The following is a 20,209-nucleotide window of genomic DNA, read 5'->3' as shown; positions in this document are numbered from 1 at the left end:
CTTTTCCATTTGTTCAATACTGTGACACACTTTGCGCTCATTAGGGCCATCTGCTGGACAAGAACAGGAACTGCGAAGCTGCTCCATGACCTGATATGAGACACGATTCAAAATGGAGGCTTTGAGCGTGACAGCTTCAACTTTGTTGATGGTTTTTTGTACTGTCTGTACTGTGTATCTTCTCATTTAAATCCTTCCTATTTATCGTCTATTTATATTTATACACCAAGTTATCGCACAGGCTCCCGAGCAAAAGACGTATGTTTGCACTCAATGAAACACCTTTAATCCTAGAGAAACGAGATGACTAAAAGGGCCTATGAAGCTGAACCTTAACACATCAGAGTCAATGACTGTACATAATAATCTATATCCATATCTATAATGTAATAACTCATGTACAGTCTATTATTAATCATCTTTAAATATAGCATTCATAAACGAATGCTAAGTATTAGTAAAGGCAATCACTTTTTTGACTTCAGGTCTAAAGCACAGAGCTTCTTAACGCGTCATTAGGAGCAGTTCAGAATACAACGTCACATTTTATGTGTATCAACCTAAAATTTGTTTGGCTAGACAGAGACAAAGCATCAGCCAATTAAATTTCTTGGGTGTTTAAGTGCATGCCATGTTAGTTATCTGAATGAACGTCCTGATTAAACATTATAATATTTCTCGTGTGTTAGTGGGGGACGACACAGCGCAGTTTTTTTGTTTCTGTACGCACCGCCGCGCGAGGGCGCTGTTTGTCTCCTCGGCGAGTGAACGCGCGCACTGAGCGGAAAAAAATGACGTAGCTAACAGAGTGCGCGCGCGACACAGGGGAGCTCCTCTACGAAGTTTTTCGGATATGTACGCGAGGGCGTATTCGTCGATTTGCTGACTATTACGGCAGCCATAAAGCGTTTGTGTGGGTAATTAGAAAGTTTATTGTGCTACATTTGCAAATATATGCTTTAAAAAAAACCTCGAACGCAAAAATAATGAGCCTCCGTGAATTCGTTCACATGGAAGAAAAAAAAAACAAAAACACCCGTTCGCTAGCAACCCGCTAGCTAGCTAAAGCAATCTCAGGTACTGCTGAAAGAGTAGCTAGCTTAGCTAACCTATCCGATAGCTGTAGCCGGTTTGTCGAACACCATTAAGACACCATCATTTATTATTATTATTATTATTATTATTATTATTATTATTACCCGCTCGCTTCGTGTGTAGGACTGAAATATGATCTAGAGTGAATGTAGGGACGCCTGAGGACGATGGCGTTTGTCCGGGTCTCAATGTTTTTCTGCCGCAGCACCGCTTAGCTAACACACACACTATCACACATTCACAACAAAGAAATAGGAAGCACCGAGGAGGCGGTGTATGTGTGTGAGAGAGTCTTGCTGATTACTGGAGAAATGCAGATCATTTAAAGCAAAACGATCCCGTTAAAGTCTCATCATATCGGGTGCTTCCTGAGCCTCATCTGTCGTCCTGAAGACTGGGCTCTACTCTCATAAACAAACACCTTTCCTAAATGGCATTCAAGAACCGTTTATTCATTAATTTTCTTTTCTTTCTATTTTCTTTTATTTCTTTTATTTTTGCTGAAAGTGCATTAAAAGTCGACTTGATCCAGTTTCCATCACATCTATGAGTCCAGATTACTGTCAGGTTTTAGATGCAGCCCTCACGTTATCTCCGTAAGTTTATTTTGATATGAGTAAGTCTTATTAAAACGATATTTCACCTCAGAAAGGTCTATTTGAAGAATATTCTGTAGTATTTTGCTGACACGTGATCATCAGTGGGATTGTTTACGTTCTTACTGAGTCGGCTCAGGTTCATTACACTGTGAAAAAGTCCTGTTCATGGTTTTGGATTGTACGTCAACTAAAATGTTATAACTGTAGGATGATATGAATGTCCTGATCCACTATTGAACATCAGGACTGATGCTGGTTAAATCGTTGGATTCAAATCTGACTGGATTGTTTCCCAATCCAGTTCACTTGAGTGTTATATTCACTACCATGATACATAATAGCTATGATTCCATCCATGTATTTTTGTGTGAATTTTGGGAAAGCACATTAAACAACCACTGGATGGAAACGGCAGATGCGAAGAAAATCTCCAGAATGAACATTTTAAAGAAAAAAGTATGAGTTTAATTGAGGTGGAATTTTTTCTTATTCAGTAAGAAGACATGCGCGTGAACTAGGACGGAAACATGTTTACTGAATAAATCCCTTGATGTGTGTTAAAAAAGTCATGTGACTTTTCATCAACAAATCATGTGATTGGATAATTGTCTCAGTAAAGTAAAAATGTCAGCGAGCGAGATGCGCCAGTTTCCCCAGAAGTGACATGTGGGATGGAAACAGTGCTTTATTCTCAAATGTTTTATGTGATACTCCAATTTTTCACAATACGTTAAATTCGCAACTTGGATGGAATCATAGCTAATGTTCTGTAGTATCAGACCAGTATCTGCTATCAGCCAGTACCCAGAATTTTTATATCAGAATCATGTTGCACACTATATCTCTAGAAAATAAGATTTGGTGTCTGTATCCTGTTCAGTATTGTGTATATATATTCACCACAGCTACCTCTGCTATACACATTATATTAAAAACATGTTTTTTCTTATAGGTGCCTGGCTGTTTGGTGAATAAGAGACTTGATGTCCAGAAGCTGAGAGGAGACAACAAGGATGTCTGAAGATCCTTTTTCATCTCCTGGATCAGAAGTTCTATCAGCAAACTTCAAGAAAAGGAAGTCGCGCTTCACGTTTTCTGAGGTTCAGCTTTTGCTGACTGAGGTGAAGAGAAATCGCCACATACTGGTTGGTCAGTATGATTATTAATTCTCAAACCCAGTTAAGCATCCCTGGAATTTACATGTCTTTTTTGTGCTGTTCTTCAACATTTTTGATGTACTAGGTGTACACATAGAACCGTGTGCATCAAAATGCACGACAAACACTGTACCATGGATATATACAGGTGCATCTCAAAAAATGTGAATATTGTGGAAAAGTTCATTTATAATTTAATTCAAGAAGTGGAACTTTCATATATTCTAGATTCATTAAACATAAAGTAAAATATTTCAGGCCTTTTTTGTTTTAATCTTGATGATTATGACTTACAGCTCAAGGAAATAAAAAATCCAGTATCTCAAAATTTTAGAGTAAAGAATTTATAATACAGAAATGTCGACCTTCTGAAAAGTATGTTAATTTATGTACTCAGTACTTGGTTGGGGCTTTTATCCTTTTGCACGAGTTACTGCATCAATGTGACGTGGCATGGAGGCAATCATCCTGTGGCAATGCTGAGGTGTTCTGGAAGCCCAGGTTGCTTTGATAGCGGCCTTCAGCTCGTCTGTATTGTTGGGTCTGGTGCCTCTCATAGATTCTCTATGGGGTTCAGGTCAGGCGAGTTGGCTGGCCAATCAAGCACAGTAATACCATGGTCAGCAAACCAGTTACTAGTAGTTTTGGCACTGTTTGCAGGTGCCAAGTCCTGCTGGAAAAGGAAATCAGCATCTCCATAAAGCTGTAAAATCTCCTGGTAGATGCTGTATTGACTCTCGATTTGAGAAAACACAGTGGACCAACACCAGCAGATGACATGGCACCCCAAATCCTCACTGACTGGAAACTTCACACTGGACTTCAAGCAACTTGGATTCTGTGCCTATCCACTCTTCCTCCAGACTCTGGGACCTTGATTTCCAAATGAAATGCAAAATTTACTTTCATCTGAAAAGTGGACGTTGGACCAATGAGTGACGGTCCAGTTCTTTTTCTTCTTAGCTAGGTAAGACGCATATGCATAAATTAACATACTTTTCAGAAGGTTGGGATTTCCATATTATAAATTCTTTATTCTAATATTTTGAGATACTGGATTTATGATTAGCTGTAAGATGTAATACTCAACATTAAAACAAACAAGGCTTGAAATATTTCACTTTATGATTAATGAATCTAGAATATATGAAAGTTCCACTCCGTGAATAAAATTACAGAAAAAATGAACTTTTTCACGATATTCAAATTTTTTGAGATGCACCTGCATGTCCTCCAAACAGGTAAATTCAACCAGGGTGTCTCAAGTGATGTTAAGAAGCGAACATGGGCTGCTCTCGCAGCTAGCATCAACGAGATCAGTGAGTGTCACAGAGAGGTCATCGAGATTGTGAAGAAGTGGTCTGATCTCAAGTGCGACACCAAGCGCAAGGTGGCAGCCATGAGAGCTTCCGGCTTCTCTGCTGCCCGCATAACTGACGATCTTTCTCCTATCGAGAAAATGGTGCACCAAATCCTCCAGCCTGGACCTGGGGAGAAGTTCCCACTGTCAGACAGCATTGCAGATGAGGACGAGGACAGCCAAGGTGCCTCTTGGATGCCACTGCACATCCCTGGTACGGCAAATGGCAGGCTGTCTATCAAGGCACAGGGCATGCCACATCACTCTGGGATGAGCAGCAAAGGAGATGCAGATCTGCCACTGGACATGCCATACAACTGTGAGTGCTTCCTTTAAGCTAACGGTTAACTAGGAATGGGTACAGAGTGCTTTGAAATTACAGCATCATTACTGGCGTTAAATGTGCTTGTTTATTTTGTTCATTTTACATTAATTGAAGTGCAATACCAAACAACAAAAGGTAAATCCACCCAGAAATTGTTCCCTAATCTTTAGTAAAAAGTTTGTTTGGTTACAGTAGCACTGGGGGACAGAAAGTGCACAAATGGCAGTAATTTCATATCTGAGGTTGGAGTTTTTGGTCAAATCTGAAACTCTGCAAAATACAGTACAGTTCAGATTATGTGGCCCAAAGCTGTCATTACTATACAGGACCTAAATTATCTTATTTGTAAATAGTCAACTATTTTCTTCGAAACCTGTTACATGTCAAATGTGATTGTTGCGGATAAAAAATGCTTGATTTTGTGGCGGCTTTTTTCAAAATTTGCATTTCAATTAGCGGAGATTTTTTGTGCTTTTGTGCAGAAAACTACTTGAATGGGTAAGATTGCACTTGCACTAAATTTTTTTGCTCGGTCTTTCGCAGCGATGTTTGTTGGTAAATGAGAGCTTTTAGCTGTACTCATGTTTGACGCACGGGAATCTAAGAGGGCTTTGACCGAATCCACGTTGTGATGACCTCAAATGACGCGTCTCGGCCCAAATCAGCGGAAAATCTGTGGTAATTTTGAAAAATTGCAAGCTCCTTGGAGTATTGTGGAGTTTGCTTGATTTCGCGTTCATTTCTGCGATCGCAAAATTCTGGAGGGACTGGCGAGCACTCACCATGAGAAAATCCTTACATGTGTAATATATTTGGCAAATAAATCTTATTTATGCATCACTTTAAATAAAAACGTGTGTTGTCTATGTTAATAGCAAAACAAAATACAGTTTTACTGCTAAGTTTGGTTTAGGGTGCAAACTGAAGTACTTCACCTCTGTGGCTCAAAAGAATATCCCCACTGTTTATCTTTTTAAAATTGTAAGGGTTTGAGGATTACAATTCAAGTATATTGTTTGATTAGGTGTGTTTTTGTTTTGACTTGTTTAGATTATTCTGCAGTGCCTCTTACTGACCTTGAGTATGAACCATCAGGCACAGAAGGTAACCTGAACATTTTTGTTCTTCTTTTTATAGCAGTGGTTTTCTGCTTTTTGGTTTGTTTGTTTGTTTTGCATGTGTTAGATTTTTTTTTAATCATATTGATTTCTTGTATAACTTGCATATTATTGTGTTTCCTCCCTCATCAGACCAGGGCCTACGAGTCACTGAAGCAGAATACCAGAGTGAGCGAAACAAAATTTTCACTGACCCAGATATTGCTGACAGAGACAAGATTAAAAAACAAGAAACCCAGCCTAGAGCATCAAGCAATAGTACAGCTCATGCAGGAAGGTCTTCCCGTGTTGCTGTTTGTCATCTAGCATCACAAGGCGCAGGCAGTCTGCAGGAGCACCTTGCCAAGAGCGCTTCCCTCAGCCTGCAGGAGCAACAGGCCGCCACCGTGCTGATCGGGGCGCTGTCACGTTCACTGGAGTCGGTGGCCGAGTCGGTGCAGCAGCTGGTGCAGACACAGCAGGAGTTTGCACGGGACACACTGCGTTTGCAGAGAGATACACTGCATGTGCTGCGTGACTTTTCCTCCACTGCACTGGCACTGATGCAGGACAAATCCAACGGCCACCCATAGCACCTGCATCTCACCTAAATGTAGTCTACACTAGTGATGGGCATTTCGAGCAAATTTGCTGTTGAGTACTTAAACCTATAAAAGGTTTAATCAGTTAATTGTTCTTTAACATAAAGAGGGTCATTTTGCATGAAGGTATTTTGCTTGACTTAATAGCACACATTTTTTAACAAACATTTTTTAGGCTCTGGGGCAAAAACAACAGCCTGCTGACTAAATTTAAACGCACTCGGACATTAATTAGGTTGTAATTTTATACTATATTTTAAAAAGTCCTTTGTAACGGTGTATTTGTACACTTAACACGACATAAATGTGTCAGATATGGCTGGGATGCTGAAGGGAAAAAACGGCTAAATCTATTTTAATTGAAGCAAACTTGACACGCTTAATAATCAAAAAAGCTTTATTAAATAGTTAACAAATATCCTAAAAATGAAAATAATTTAAAAATACAATGTCTGTTTATATAAAGTGCTTAGTTTGTGGTGCTTTAAAATAGTCACCATATAAATCATGGCATCTAAATTTGATTGTTTTTCCAATCTCTGTCTTTTAGTGCTGGAGAATCTGTTGGTACTGATGTGGTAGTCATGTATGAATATTGACTTGCTAAGTGATGGGTTGTTGTAGTTTTGCTGTATTTTTAGTTTTGCTGACCGACAAAGTTTACATTGCCTATTTTCAGAAAGATTAAAACATTGCCGTGCTTGGCTTTATCACCAGTGTACTGGCCGACAAGCACGCTGTCACTCATATGCCTCGTGGAGCTCCTGATGAAAATGACGGGAAATTTGTTGACCTGCTACGCTGGTGACAATGCCAAGCACGGCAATGTTTAATCATTCATTTTTACAAAATGAGTGTACGTTTGGTTGTTACACAAGGAGTACTCGATTAGTGCCCATCACTAGTCTACACACCTCAGCTTTAAGTTATAGGATGTTTTCTGGAGAACAGGGAGGGACTGTTGAACTAATGAACAGTATAGTTATATGCCTCAGGAGTATATAATAATAGTCCACTACAGCGTTCAGCTACCTCCCTCCCAGTGTTCATAGCGATCACAGGAATCATACATGCACTAATACTGCTTACTGTGTGCAGGAGACTTTTTAAATAAGCTCTCCCACATCTCCAGAAAGTAGTGATGCTGTTATGTTACAACTGGAAAGTAGCATTAGCACAGCAGACTGTTTCTCAGACCAGAGTTATCTCTTTGTTTAAAATCAATGACTGTTTGGACCAGTGATTAGACATGCCTACTTTAAATTGACAAAGTTTTATTTAATGATGCAATGTAAGTAAACTAACTTAAAGATCTGTAATAGTTTTAAATTATGAGTGAATTATGAGTCTATTTATCTGAAATGCCCAATTTATGGTATTGTAGACACCATATGGATGTTTTAATTTGATGTTTCCCCTGACTTTGACTGTGACTGATGTGAATAATCAGCTTTTCAATGTTTCATTTCTCACCAAAATGTTACAATTCAGATGTGAACAGAAATATTGGACATTGTATGGAGCACATTTTTAGTAAATTTGCAGGTTTTCTAACCATTACCTTTGACCTTTAACTACCTTGAATTATTAAGCAGTTCCTTTTTTTTTTCTTTTTTTTTCCTCTCCTCTCCTCTTTGTAGTTACAGGTGCCATGATATTTAATTCTGAAAGTGTTCAATAAGGATACCTTTGATACAGCTGCGACTGATTCCTTGTTGGTTGCTCTTCCAATAGTATAAACACTGTTAAATGTTGTCTGTAAAAACTACTGTAAAGATTGGATTAAAGCAGAATAATCATTTTGTCTTGACTACTGGTACTTTTCAAACCTGCTGCTATGAGGCTTCAAGACGTAGGTAGTGACCACTTTGTAATTTGATAAGAGGCTTTAATAAATAATGGAGCTTTTTCTAGGATCTCCATAACCAGTGTTGTTCCTGTTTGCTCTTTGAAAGACAGAGGCACAACACTGCATTGAGGAAAAATACAAAAACAGCTTTTGCCTTTTGAAACAGTGCCATTATTTGGTCTGAATATGAATCCTGAATAGTAAGTATTTGTAGCCTTTTATTTAGTCTGGGGGGTTTTTGTACCTTGCTGTGTTGTATTTTATATTGAAGTTAGGAATTTTTCATCATGTTGCTAAAAGCACACAAGGAATCCGGATGTGCTTTATTGTCTGAGTGTAACTCCTTGTTAGCCTTTTGTTTTTATCATGAAAGTATACATTGTAGGGTAGAAATGATTTTGAAGAAGCATTTATTGCATAATGCATGAGCAAAATTGATCTACATGGTGCGATTGTACATGTCTGTGAAATTAGAAAGCATTGCTGTGTGGTGTTCTGTTCCTCACTTGTTACAGTTTTGTGTGTGCTTGGTGTGTTGGCATAAGGAAAAGAAATACAAGCTGCCAAAGGATTGTTTGCATTTGTGTTATGCTTTCTCTTAGTGACTACCTTTTCAAGCTTCTGCTGATTGGAGACTCTGGTGTCGGGAAGTCATGTCTGCTGTTGCGTTTTGCTGTAAGTCAAAAAGTCAATAAGCACTGAAACATGATATTAGACTAGACTGGATGTCAGGTCTCATGCGGATAAATTACACAGTCAAATTAAATTCTCACTCCAATATCTGTTAAATGGATTTGTTGCATTTGGATAGATTTGTTGTTAATTATTTCTCAACATTGCTGCATTCTGATGCCAACAGGACGACACCTATACTGAAAGCTACATCAGCACGATAGGGGTTGACTTCAAAATCAGGACTATTGAAATGGACAGGAAGATAGTTAAACTGCAGATTGTGAGTAAAGAATTCACTGTGCTGTAGCATTTTATTCTTCACTGGGTCTCTATAAGCTTGCATTAACATGACATTTGCCAGGTTTTACAGTGAAGACAGGCCACACAAGTAAAATAAGTTCTTATTTTTTATTTCACATTTAGTACCAGTAATCTTGCAATTACAAATGTCATAGTTTTGATTTGTTAATAAAGCTTGGAATATACATTATCAGTAATCATTCTAAATGCTTATAGTGATTGATTTTCATTACAGTGGGATACGGCTGGTCAGGAGAGATTTCGCACTATTACCTCCAGCTATTACCGAGGGGCGCATGGGATTATCATTGTATATGATGTTACTGACCAGGTAATAACCATAATAATAGGGTAATAACAAAAATTTTTAGTGAGACTTTCAGAGATTTATTGTTCTTTGTAATTGCAGGAGTCCTTCAACAACGTAAAGCAGTGGTTGGAGGAGATTGATCGCTATGCATGTGAAAATGTCTCAAAGTTGCTGGTGGGGAACAAAAGTGATTTAACTTCAAAAAAGGTGGTGGACTTCACTACAGCAAAGGTATCTGCCCAAACCTGTGATTATAAGTCAGAAGTATTTATAAGGTATTTTTAATACATTTAAGGTTTTTTATTTTTTATTTTTTTATTTTTTATTTTACTAAAACTGAAGATTATGGGGCAAAAGGAAAGAAAGTAACCAAATGATGTTTTTGGTTTTGTAAACATTCTCAGGTGTACAGGCCAAAAACTTTCAGGCCAAAAGTATGTAGATACCTTACCATCACACCCATTTGTGCTTGTTGAACATCCCATTCCAGGTTTAGTCCTCTTTACTGTTATAATCACCTCCACTCTTCTGGAAAGGTTTTCCACTAGATTTAGGAGCATGGCTCTGGGGATTTGCCCATTCATCCACAAGAGAATTAGTGAAATCAGGCACTAGAATGATGTCGTCGTTCCAGTTCATCCCAAAGTGTTCATTGGGGTTGAGGTCAGGGCTCTGTGCAGGCCACTCAAACTCTTCCACTCCAACCTTGGCAAAACATGTCTTCATGGACCTCACTGTGTGCACAGGGGCATTGTCATACCGGAACAGGTTTGGGACACTTAGTTCCAATTTAGGGAAATTGTAATGCAACAACATATGAAGACATCCTATACAATTATGAGCTTCCAACTTTGTGGCAACAGTTTGGGGAAAACCCACATATGGGTGTGATGGTCAGGTGCTCACAAACTTTTGGCCATATAGTATATGTCCATATTTTCTGAACAAAAATAACAATTTCACTTTGGATTTTTGTTGCAAAACATGGTGGGGAACTGTTCTTGTATAGTACTGTTACTATATATACCATTGTATTATTGTTATTTTTAGAGGGCCAAGCATCGAAGGTGCATAGGCAGCCTCTTCTTCTTTCTTCTTCTTCTGCGAGGTTGTCTATGGCAGCCATAGAATTGTCTGTAAAAAGCTGTAAAATTTGGTACTCTGATTGGGGAGGGTCTAAGGAACATTCTGACCAGATTTGGACCAGGTGTTGCCAATGCTCTAGCACCACCATAGGGTCAAATTTCGGCCTAATTTGGAAGTATGTTTATGGTCCTAACTTGAACTGTGTGTCCATAATCCCTCGATTCCCTGGGTCAAGGTGAGTTCAGTGCACCCTATTACATCTATTTCTACCTAATTAGATTTTCCACCATCTTAGATTTTGTCAAAAACTATTTTTTCATTACTCCTTCTATAAATTTTGTCCTGTCATCACCAAATTTGGCACACATCAGATTTGTCCAAAGTTTTTCTATCATTATCATGATGGACAGTTTGGAACCACTATACCTATCCCATGTCCTAGTTCTGTTACATTTACATACTTTTACATATATGTACTGCATTTAGCCTTTCATAATATTGGTACAACCTTTTTCCAGGAATTTGCTGAGACACTTAAAATCCAATTCCTTGAGACAAGTGCAAAGAATGCAAGCAATGTGGAGAAGGCATTTTTAACGATGGCCTCTGAAATCCAGAAGCGAGTCGTGGAAGACAACGTTCAGAACGAGACAGTCAAAGTTGGAAAAATCAATAGTGCTCCTCTGTGGCATGGAGCTCAGAAAGCAACGGCTGAGGAGGTCAACACTTGCTGTTAGTGCTAACGGACTGGAGTATGTTCAGGGGATTTACATATTTAAAAAGAATATTTTGTGGACTAATTGTATTTCACAATTTATATTGATTGATGTTTTAAGTCTCTTTATGAATTAATATGCTGTAAACCTCCTCACTGTGTTGCATACTGTTTTGAAGGTCCTAAGTGTCAGATTAAACAAGTATAGTAATAATGATGGACACAGATATTTAGCAAACACATTATTTTAAAGAGTGAAATATTAGTTTATTGCTTATAAATGATAACTAAAACACTAAAATCCATATTATATCATTCTAATGAATTTGCGCATTTAATATACAGTATATTTACCCCCTCACTCTCTATCTTAAACTGCCAGGACTCGTCATAAGATCCAGATTTCTATTCCTCACTCTCATAACTACATACAGTTGTGCTCATAAATTTACATTTGCATGATCTGCAAAATGTTTTTGTTTTAATAAGAGAGATCATTAAAATTGCTTTTTATTTTTTATTTCAAACTGCCCTGAATAAGCTATTTCACATAACAGATGTTTACATATAGACCACAAGACACAATAATAACTGTATTTACACAAAAGAACCCGTTCAAAAGTATACATACCCTTGGTTCTTAAGACTTTGTTTTGTGAAAGTTGTTCATGAGTCCCTTGTTTGTCCTGAGCAATTAAACTGCCCACTGTTCTTCAGAAAAATCCTCCAGGTTCTGCACATGCTTTACTTTTCCAGCATCTTTTGCTTATTTGACCTCTTTCCAGCAGTGGCTATATTATGTTTATATCCATCTTTTCACACTTAGGACAATTGAGGGATTCATACAAAGCTATTACATAAGGTGCAAACATTCACTGATGCTCAAGAAGGCAACAGGATACATTAAGAACAGGATGATATGTACACCGATCTTCCTGTTCAAAAGTTTACACCCCCTGGCTCTTAATGTATATAAAGGTATGTAATCTTTTGTACTTGTTCATTTGTATAAATTCGGTTATTATTGTGCCTTGTGGGACTATATGTAAACATCTATGTGAAATAGCTTGTTCTCGGCAGTACGAAATAAAAAACAAAATGCCATTTTTATGATCCCTCTGATTTTATTATTTTTTAATTATTAACATTTTGCAGATTCTGCAATGTTATGTAAATTTATGAGCACAGCTGTACAATTTCTATTAGTTTCACTGTATTCTAGTAGAAAGTAAGTCATTGAATAATTTATTTATGATACTGTAAATAACTTTATAAGCTGGGCCTTTAAGAAGTTAAACAAGAAATGGTGTTTTTGACTCCAAAGTGGTTTCTACTAGTGGTTGTTGGCCTGTTTTGCATTTGTCAGTGTAAACAGTGTAAAATACCATTTATCAGAATGCCAAACAAACAGAACAATAACACAATTTAGAAAGAACAAGATGAGCCTTTGATCATGTGGGCCATTGACCATTCGACTAGATGGATTATAAATGAAAATATCTCAAATGTGGGGCCTTAAATTTTGATTTAAAAAATATGCAATTTCTTTACAGCAATGTATTTTTTCTACAAAATATTTTAATATTCAAAAGATTTATAAGATTATTTGGGGATACTTTAGTAGATATTTTGTGATTTGTCTCGGATAACCCAAAAATAATACATTTAATAAACATGTATGATCATTTTGGACATTTTCACATTTGAACCTAATAAGACAAACAAGTAAATAATGTAGATGCAGAAGTTTTGTTGCTCTGAATTTTTTTTTTCCCCTGTGGTTGAGCTAAGCTTTCAAGCAAAACTCCTGATAGTCTCACACTTTTATTCTGATAAACAAATTAATTAAGCTTGTTTCTGTTTGTATACAGTATTTGTATGCAAGGTTTCAGTGTGCTGGTAAAGCATTATTTACTTCACAGTTCTGTCTGGCTTCATAAAATTAATTAATGAATATGGCTAGTAGGTTGTGATGAAAATATAAGCAGTTACAAATAGAAGCGCCCTCCCTCGGACGAAGCATGAACTACCATGTGCATAAGAGTATACACCAAAGAAAAGGTAAAATCATTCAATACAAAGATTATTAGCCACAAAAACAAGCCATAATATTCTCCACACATCTTTCATTAAACACTATTAACTGGTAAATATAACTTTTTTAAAAATTACAATGAAGAGTAACTGCGTAATCAGATAATCTTTGTATATTACAATGAATCTGATTGGTCAGAAGGTGTTGATTAATTTTCTATCACAGCAGCTCTATCAGTAGTTCTGACTGTAATTCTAATAATGGGTTTATATTAATGTTATCCTTATTGTTTCTATAGTAACAGCTAATCCACAGGGACTTGTATGACAGACACCACATAATCTAATATTAAAGTGACTAAAAATGTGCTGTTACTAAACAAACAAACAAACAAAAGTATAACAGTTGATATTGTGAAGCTTTCTTTAAGGAAACATTAATTTGTGGTTCATGGAAGGAGTTTCCAGTGTCAGGATAGATGAGTTTGTGCATTCCGCTTTCTTAAAATAAGTCAAATTAAACACCAGTGAGGGAACGACTGTTTATAGTCGCTATAATGTGACTGATAACAGGAAGTAACTTGTTTCTTGGATGTTCGACAACATTAAACGCGACCATATAAACTGATAGTAAATACAACATGCTGTCCTTAAATTCGTTTTTAAAAATCTAACCATTCACAAATTGCTGATGTTTAAGAGGAATAAAACATTTCAGAGTATGCTGTTACATGAAAATAATCAACTTCAGGGTGCTAATGTATCACACCATGCTGCCACTAAGTATTTTCCTTTGTGAATAGCATATTCCAATGATTTTTATTCCTTACATTTTAAACTGTTATATTACTCTGTACAATTAGTGTAAGCAAATCAAAGGGTATAATGTATTATGTCAAGCATTTTGCTGGTGCTTGAACAATAATTAAAGGCAGTAACGGTCACTCATAACCAAGACTTCTTGCTGCTCAACTTAGCTATGTTGGCTGATTTTATTCCTGTGCACTTTTTTTCTTCTGGGTTTGTCCTCGAGGTGCACTCTAGTGTTGAGTCTGTCTCAAAAGAAATGGATGGTCCATGTGAGAGCAAGGCAGTGGCTGTCTTCTCCTGGGACAGAGTGGCTGAAGAGGAGGACTGCAGGATCAGCCTGCCTCGCATTGAATGACTGAGCCTAAGCTGCAAAGGACTGTGGGAAACATGTAGTTTCCTTTTAGATTCACAACACCGTAAACACGCTGTATATAATATGCGGAAGATGTAGACCCAGCCTAGATAGTGAAGCTCAGCGATGTTGAGAAGAAAGCAGCCGAGACTAGTGCTGAACATGAAGTTTAGGAATATGGTCTTCTCAGTAGCACGTGACACAAAGCAGTCAGTTCGAGTTGGGCATGGGTAGGCCTTGCAGCGAAACAGAAATGGCACCTTAAATCCGAACATATAGTATTGACCCACCAGGAACATGATCTCTAGAATGGATCGAAGAACCACATGGACAATGTATATCAATAAAATCGGGCCCGAATATTCCGTAGGGTCCTTGCCAACCTCTCTGTAGTCATCCTGCAGGAGGCTCTTCTCCATACACTCCTCCTCACTGGGACTTTCCTCATCTTGTAACCCATTTGATGGCTTACCTCCCAAATAAACGTCACCTTCTCCACCCGACTGCCTGACATACTCAACATGTGGGTGGTGGAGCTGGGGTCGCTCTGTCTGAGCCTTCTCATCTGTGGTGATTTTGTGGAGAGCATAGATGATATAGAAGATGGATGGTGTAGAGACCAGGACAATCTGGAAGACCCAGAAGCGCAGATGTGAGACTGGCGCAAACGTGTCGTAGCAGACGTTGTTGCAGCCCGGCTGGAGTGTGTTGCAGATGAACTTGGACTGCTCGTCACTGTACACTGCATCTCCTATCTGAGTCACCAGCAGGATTCGGAAGATCAGCAACACTGTCAGCCAGATCTTCCCGATCACTGTGGAGTGGTTCTGAACCTCCACTAGGAAGCGTCCCAGAATTGACCAGTCTCCCATGCTTTACACTGTGAGGGCAAAAGAGCTGGCTTATAATGAATGAAAAACCCTTATAGAAATACTCCAGCATTTTTCCAATCTGATCTCTATCCACTGTATCGGTTGTGTATATGTAATTACCACAGATATTAATCTACGGGAATTTGAGGAATCAATAGACCATTAGAATTATGCAAATTTAGAAAATGTCCAATCAATGATGAATCCCCCAACCTCTTACCTAGTGTCCCTTGGATGAAGCCGTGACCAGGATTACGCCGTTGCTGAAGATAATAAAGAATGACGCACATGTAAATCAAAATCTACATTTATCTAATTCCTTTAGGGATTACTATTTTATTTCACATTTACATTATAGTGTGGGTTTGATTATGCATGAATACTTAAAATTGTTGTGCTGAAAGCTGCATAAAACTATAAACTACATAATGCTGAGACATTCTCTTTCTCATTCTAAATGCTTTATTGTTGGAATGTGATGGTTATAATTTCATTCATCATCATTTATACATCTTCAGTAACTGCTTTATCCTGGTCAGGATTGTTGTGAATGTGGAGACTATTTAGCATATACATACCATGCACATATGTGTACTCCTCTCCAGGGGCATTTTAGAGTTAAACATTTACCAGAATGTTTTAGAGAGGTAGGAAGAAACCCATACAGACATTAGGAGAACATGTGAAACAGTAACCTGAGCTCAGATGGTACCGGGGATCATTGACCTGTGAGGCAGAAACACTTTCTGCTGAACTGCAGTGCAAATCCTAATTTACAAATACTTTTGACCTCCACTGTAAGTGTGTTTAGCATTCTCGGTACACATAAAAGTGTGGAAATTCTTTTCTCTGATAATCACACATATCCTACAGGTGTACTAAATAAAAAGGTAGAAAACTGCTGGAATGTTTTACACAATATAATATTATCCGATCCTTGTTCACTGAGAGCTACGTGTATACAGTGGTTCTATAATATGTACCAACTTCTATAACAACTTTTATGTGTTACAGAAATAAAGGTCAAGAGACCAAACTGCAATTTACATAGACATACAGAAAAAGGTAGACACTGACCTTGTGTGATTTGTCTCTGTTTGATCCCATACGCATGTCTACATTTGTAGAGAAGCCTGTCAGAGGGAATGAACTCCACTGAGCAAGCTCTGGAAGAATGGGCTGACTAAATGTATTCAGGCCTTCCACCCAATAATATAACTGTATTCAGACAAAGACTCCCAATGTACAACACAGCAAAGATTTAAAAGTACAATAGGAGGCAACGTCTCTGAATGTCCATGAACAGTTAAAAACACCATTCAGAGGAATTTGCTGGAAGAGGTAACAATGCTACATCCCCAATTCTGAAAAAGTTGGGACAATATGGAAATGCAGAAAAAAAAAAAAAAAAAGAGTCTTTTGAAAATTCAGTTCACCCTGTACGATATTGAAAACACATTATTAACACATTATCTGATGTTTTTCTTTGTGAATTTAATTTCTTTTTGAAAATATACACTTATTTCAAATATGACGACTGCAACACACTCAAAAACGTTGGGAACAGTCAGTGTTTACCACTGTGTAACGTCACCTTTTCTTTTAATAACACTTTTTAAGCGTTTTGGCACTGAACACACCAGTTGTTTAAGTTTAGCAAGCAAAATCGCCCCCCCCCTTTCATCCATTATGCATTTCTTCAGCTACGCAACTGTACAGGACCTTCGTTGCCTTATTTTGCACTTCATAATGCGCCACACATTCTCAATCGGAGATAGGTCAGGACTGCAGGCAGGCCATGCTAGCACCCACATTTTCTGTTTACGCAAATATGTGCTTGTAATTTGGTTTGGTGTTGTCCTGTTCTGGATGGCAGCATATGTTGCTCCAAAATGTGTACATATCTTTCTGCATTAATGATGCCCTCACAGATGTGCAAGTTACCCATGCCATGGGCACTGACACACCCCCATACCATGACAGACGCTGGCTTTTGGACCTGACGCTGATAACAGCTTGGATGGTCCTTATCCTCTTTGGCCCGAAGATCATGACGGCTGTTTTGTAAAAAAAAAACTATTTGAAATGTTGACTCGTCTGATCACAAAACACGATTCCACTATTCTACTGTTCATCTCAGATGAGACAGAGCCCAGAGAAGTCGGCAGCGCTTCTGGACAGTGTTGATGTATGGCTTCTGCTTTGCACAGTAAAGTCTTAACTTGCATCTGTTGATGCAGCGGCGAATGATGTTGACTGACAAAGATTTACCAAAGTATTCCCGAGCCCATTTCAGGATATCTGTTACAGAGTCATGTTTTTAAGACAGTGACATCTGAGGGATCAGAGATTGCACATTCAGAAGTGGTTTTCAGCCTTGCCCTTTATGCACCAAGATTTGACCGGATTCCTTGAAACTTTTAATTATATTGTGCACTGTAGAAGGTGAAATGCCCAAAATCCTACCGGTTTGTCTTTGGGGAATGTTGTTCTCAAAGTGTTGGATTATTCACTGAGGCATCTGTTGGCAGATTGGCGAGCCTCGACCCATCCTTGCTCTTGAAGTACTAGGCCTTTTTTGGAGGCTCCTTTTATACTATGATTAGATTATTGACTCACCTGTTTCACATCACCTTCATATTTTAACTTGTCACATCGCTATTAGTCCTAAACTGACCCTGTCCCAACTTTTTTGGAAAGTGTTGCATGCATCAGTTTCAAAATAAACGTTTACCTTCAAAAAAAACTGTGCAGTTTATTAGGTAAAACATCAAATACCTTGTCTTTATACGTTTTTTTTTTTCTTTAAATACAAGTCAAAGTACATTTACAAATCTCTCCACTTTGTTTTTATTAGCATTTTCCATACTGTCCCAACTTTTTCGGAATTGGGGTTGTAATTCATAAAGCATTTCTACCTCACTTAAATGTGTATGATTAAAATTGTAAACTATTTTCTACAGTGTCAAGTGTAAATATATGTTACTCAACCCTAACCATTAATAAAACTGAAATAGTTGCATAGACAAAATTAAGTTAGACGTGTAAAAACACAGAGGAATGCTTTTATCCAGATATTACCAGCAACTCAGGTCATCAGTATGATTTACAGTATATCCATTGAAATATCAAAACAGATGGTAGGTCCTAGTGGCTTCTCACTCCTCTTCTTTGAAACCTGAATGTCTTTTTGCAGTGTGTGAAAGAGTGAAGCGGTGAATCAGTCACGTGTTCGCTCCAACATGATCACAGTCCTGCTATATACACTGCTGCTCAGGGGGGAAGTGCCACTACTGCTGTTAAGAGGCCGGTGCTTACTGGCGTGTGTGGTTGGCTTGGAAATGTTGAATTAACTTTCATGGGTGAAATCTGGGTTATACCCATCACACCACATTTAATTATACTTTAGTTTTTATAATGTGAAATTTTACACTAAATTAATTTGTGCTTACTGAGACCATAATATTATTTTGGTAGACTCTATTCTATTCAGAATAGAACAGAAGAGAAGAGCTTGATTGACATTGCACAGGTCCTTACACAGGTATAAGAAAATTATATGTCTATGTATGTCCAAATTTGCAAGGTAGGCCTACATATATATATAAAAGCAACAAAACAATCTGTAGAACAATCAGCATGTTTTCAGGTAGAGTCATTTACCGAATTAACATCACCCTGCAAGAAAGTATACAAATATGCACCACATACATACATAATGAGTGATATTTAAAAATGTGTATATATATATATATATATATATATATATATATATAAATATAAATATACTGTTAAGTAAAGAATTAATTTTTCAATATTTTTGTGTCAAAATTATCAGCAATCCAACACTTATGTTTTTGGTGAAGCCTCCCTTCACCAAAAAAAAATTTGCACTTGATATGTATCTTGAGTCATTTCTTGTTAAAAGATCAATTAATCATGTATTACCCTCAAACCAAGTTTTCGGTTAAAATATCCTGTATATCCTGAAGTATGTCCTCTTCCTGGCAAATTTCTAACTGTTCCAGACGTTTTATTTGTTTGTTTGTTTGTTTGTTTTTACTTTTTTTGCCACATGCAATGGCTTCTGGAGTCTGGGTGCAATTTTTAAAAATATATAATTTTTTAAAAAGATGACAAGTTGCTTGCATTTAATTCATATTCATCCTGACCTCGGGTTACTGTCTGTGTGGATTTTTGCACGTTTTTGCTGTGTTCATGTGGGTTTCCTCTGGGTTCTCCGGTTTCCTCTCACCACCCAGAAACATGCAGGTACATGAACTGGTTACACTGTAACAGTAAATTGCCTGTAATTTGTAACTGAGACTGTGTGTGTGCATGGTGCTCTGTGATGGACTGGTGTCCCAAGCATTCTGGGTGAATTCTCTAACTTTGAACCGAAACGGTTACTGAAGATTAATGGAATGCCAAACTGATAGAATTTAATTTGAATATTTTTAAGGTTTCACATTTTTAGTGGAAAATACTAGCATTGAAGAAAGAGGTTCTTGTGAGAATGTTTTTTGTTAGAGCTAAGATGAATAGTTTCTTCAGTTGTTTGAGTGTTGTTTTTTTAATCTGTTGTTTGTAATATTTATACAGTGAACTGTTATGTTGGTTGCCAGTAATTTTGTAGTTGACTGTACTGGAGTGTGCATCAGGACCGGTCAATCCATTAGGCGTCATAGGCAGCTGCCAAGGGCGTCAACATATTTAGGGCGCTACCATATTTGGGGTGAAGCCCTACAGCCGCCCCACCGAATCTGATTAACAGTACTGAGCCACATTTAACGTTCCTCATGTCTTTTATTACCTCAGAAAAGTTTGTTTGGTCAAATTGGTTTGTTGGCGCCCCCTAGTGCCGATGTAAATAAGCGCCAATGTGTGCAAGGCTGTATTAAGTGCAACACGGTACTCATCGTTGGTTATTTATTTATTTATTTATTTAAAATAACATTATAAACTACATCA

The 20,209-nt window shown here is 37.7% G+C and overlaps 3 protein-coding genes across 10 annotated transcripts; 2 read left to right on the top strand and 1 right to left on the bottom strand.

Moving 5' to 3' along the window:
- The first annotated feature begins 11 nt into the window (after window positions 1-11).
- Window positions 12-8,037, top strand: zgc:113149 (uncharacterized protein LOC541363 homolog). Of its 8 annotated transcripts, none has more exons than XM_053646715.1 (6): window positions 12-1,691; window positions 2,647-2,843; window positions 4,093-4,530; window positions 5,587-5,640; window positions 5,787-5,822; window positions 5,961-8,037. In XM_053646715.1, exons 2-6 carry the CDS (start codon window positions 2,708-2,710, stop codon window positions 6,224-6,226), a joined length of 930 nt encoding a protein of 309 aa, XP_053502690.1. In that variant the 5' UTR covers window positions 12-1,691; window positions 2,647-2,707; the 3' UTR covers window positions 6,227-8,037. The 8 variants fall into 8 exon arrangements, with proteins under 8 accessions (XP_053502690.1, XP_053502688.1, XP_053502686.1 ...); XM_053646713.1 differs by having other exon boundaries at window positions 15-913; window positions 1,603-1,691; window positions 5,787-8,037; XM_053646711.1 differs by having other exon boundaries at window positions 15-917; window positions 1,603-1,691; window positions 5,787-8,037.
- A 635-nt stretch (window positions 8,038-8,672) lies between these two features.
- On the top strand, window positions 8,673-12,488 carry zgc:171927 (uncharacterized protein LOC100124616 homolog). The gene is made up of 5 exons (XM_053647680.1): window positions 8,673-8,759; window positions 8,944-9,039; window positions 9,295-9,390; window positions 9,469-9,600; window positions 10,974-12,488. Exons 1-5 carry the CDS (start codon window positions 8,673-8,675, stop codon window positions 11,190-11,192), a joined length of 630 nt encoding a protein of 209 aa, XP_053503655.1. The 3' UTR covers window positions 11,193-12,488.
- Window positions 12,489-13,042: 554 nt separating this feature from the next.
- Window positions 13,043-15,240, bottom strand: LOC128621157 (gap junction delta-2 protein). The gene has a single exon (XM_053646709.1). It carries the CDS (start codon window positions 15,236-15,238, stop codon window positions 14,150-14,152), a length of 1,089 nt encoding a protein of 362 aa, XP_053502684.1. The 5' UTR covers window positions 15,239-15,240; the 3' UTR covers window positions 13,043-14,149.
- Window positions 15,241-20,209: the final 4,969 nt, after the last annotated feature.

The sequence above is a fragment of the Ictalurus furcatus genome, chromosome 17 (genome assembly GCF_023375685.1).
Source record: "Ictalurus furcatus strain D&B chromosome 17, Billie_1.0, whole genome shotgun sequence".
Classification (NCBI taxonomy): domain Eukaryota; kingdom Metazoa; phylum Chordata; class Actinopteri; order Siluriformes; family Ictaluridae; genus Ictalurus; species Ictalurus furcatus.
This window is presented reverse-complemented; position numbering and strand designations above follow the sequence as displayed.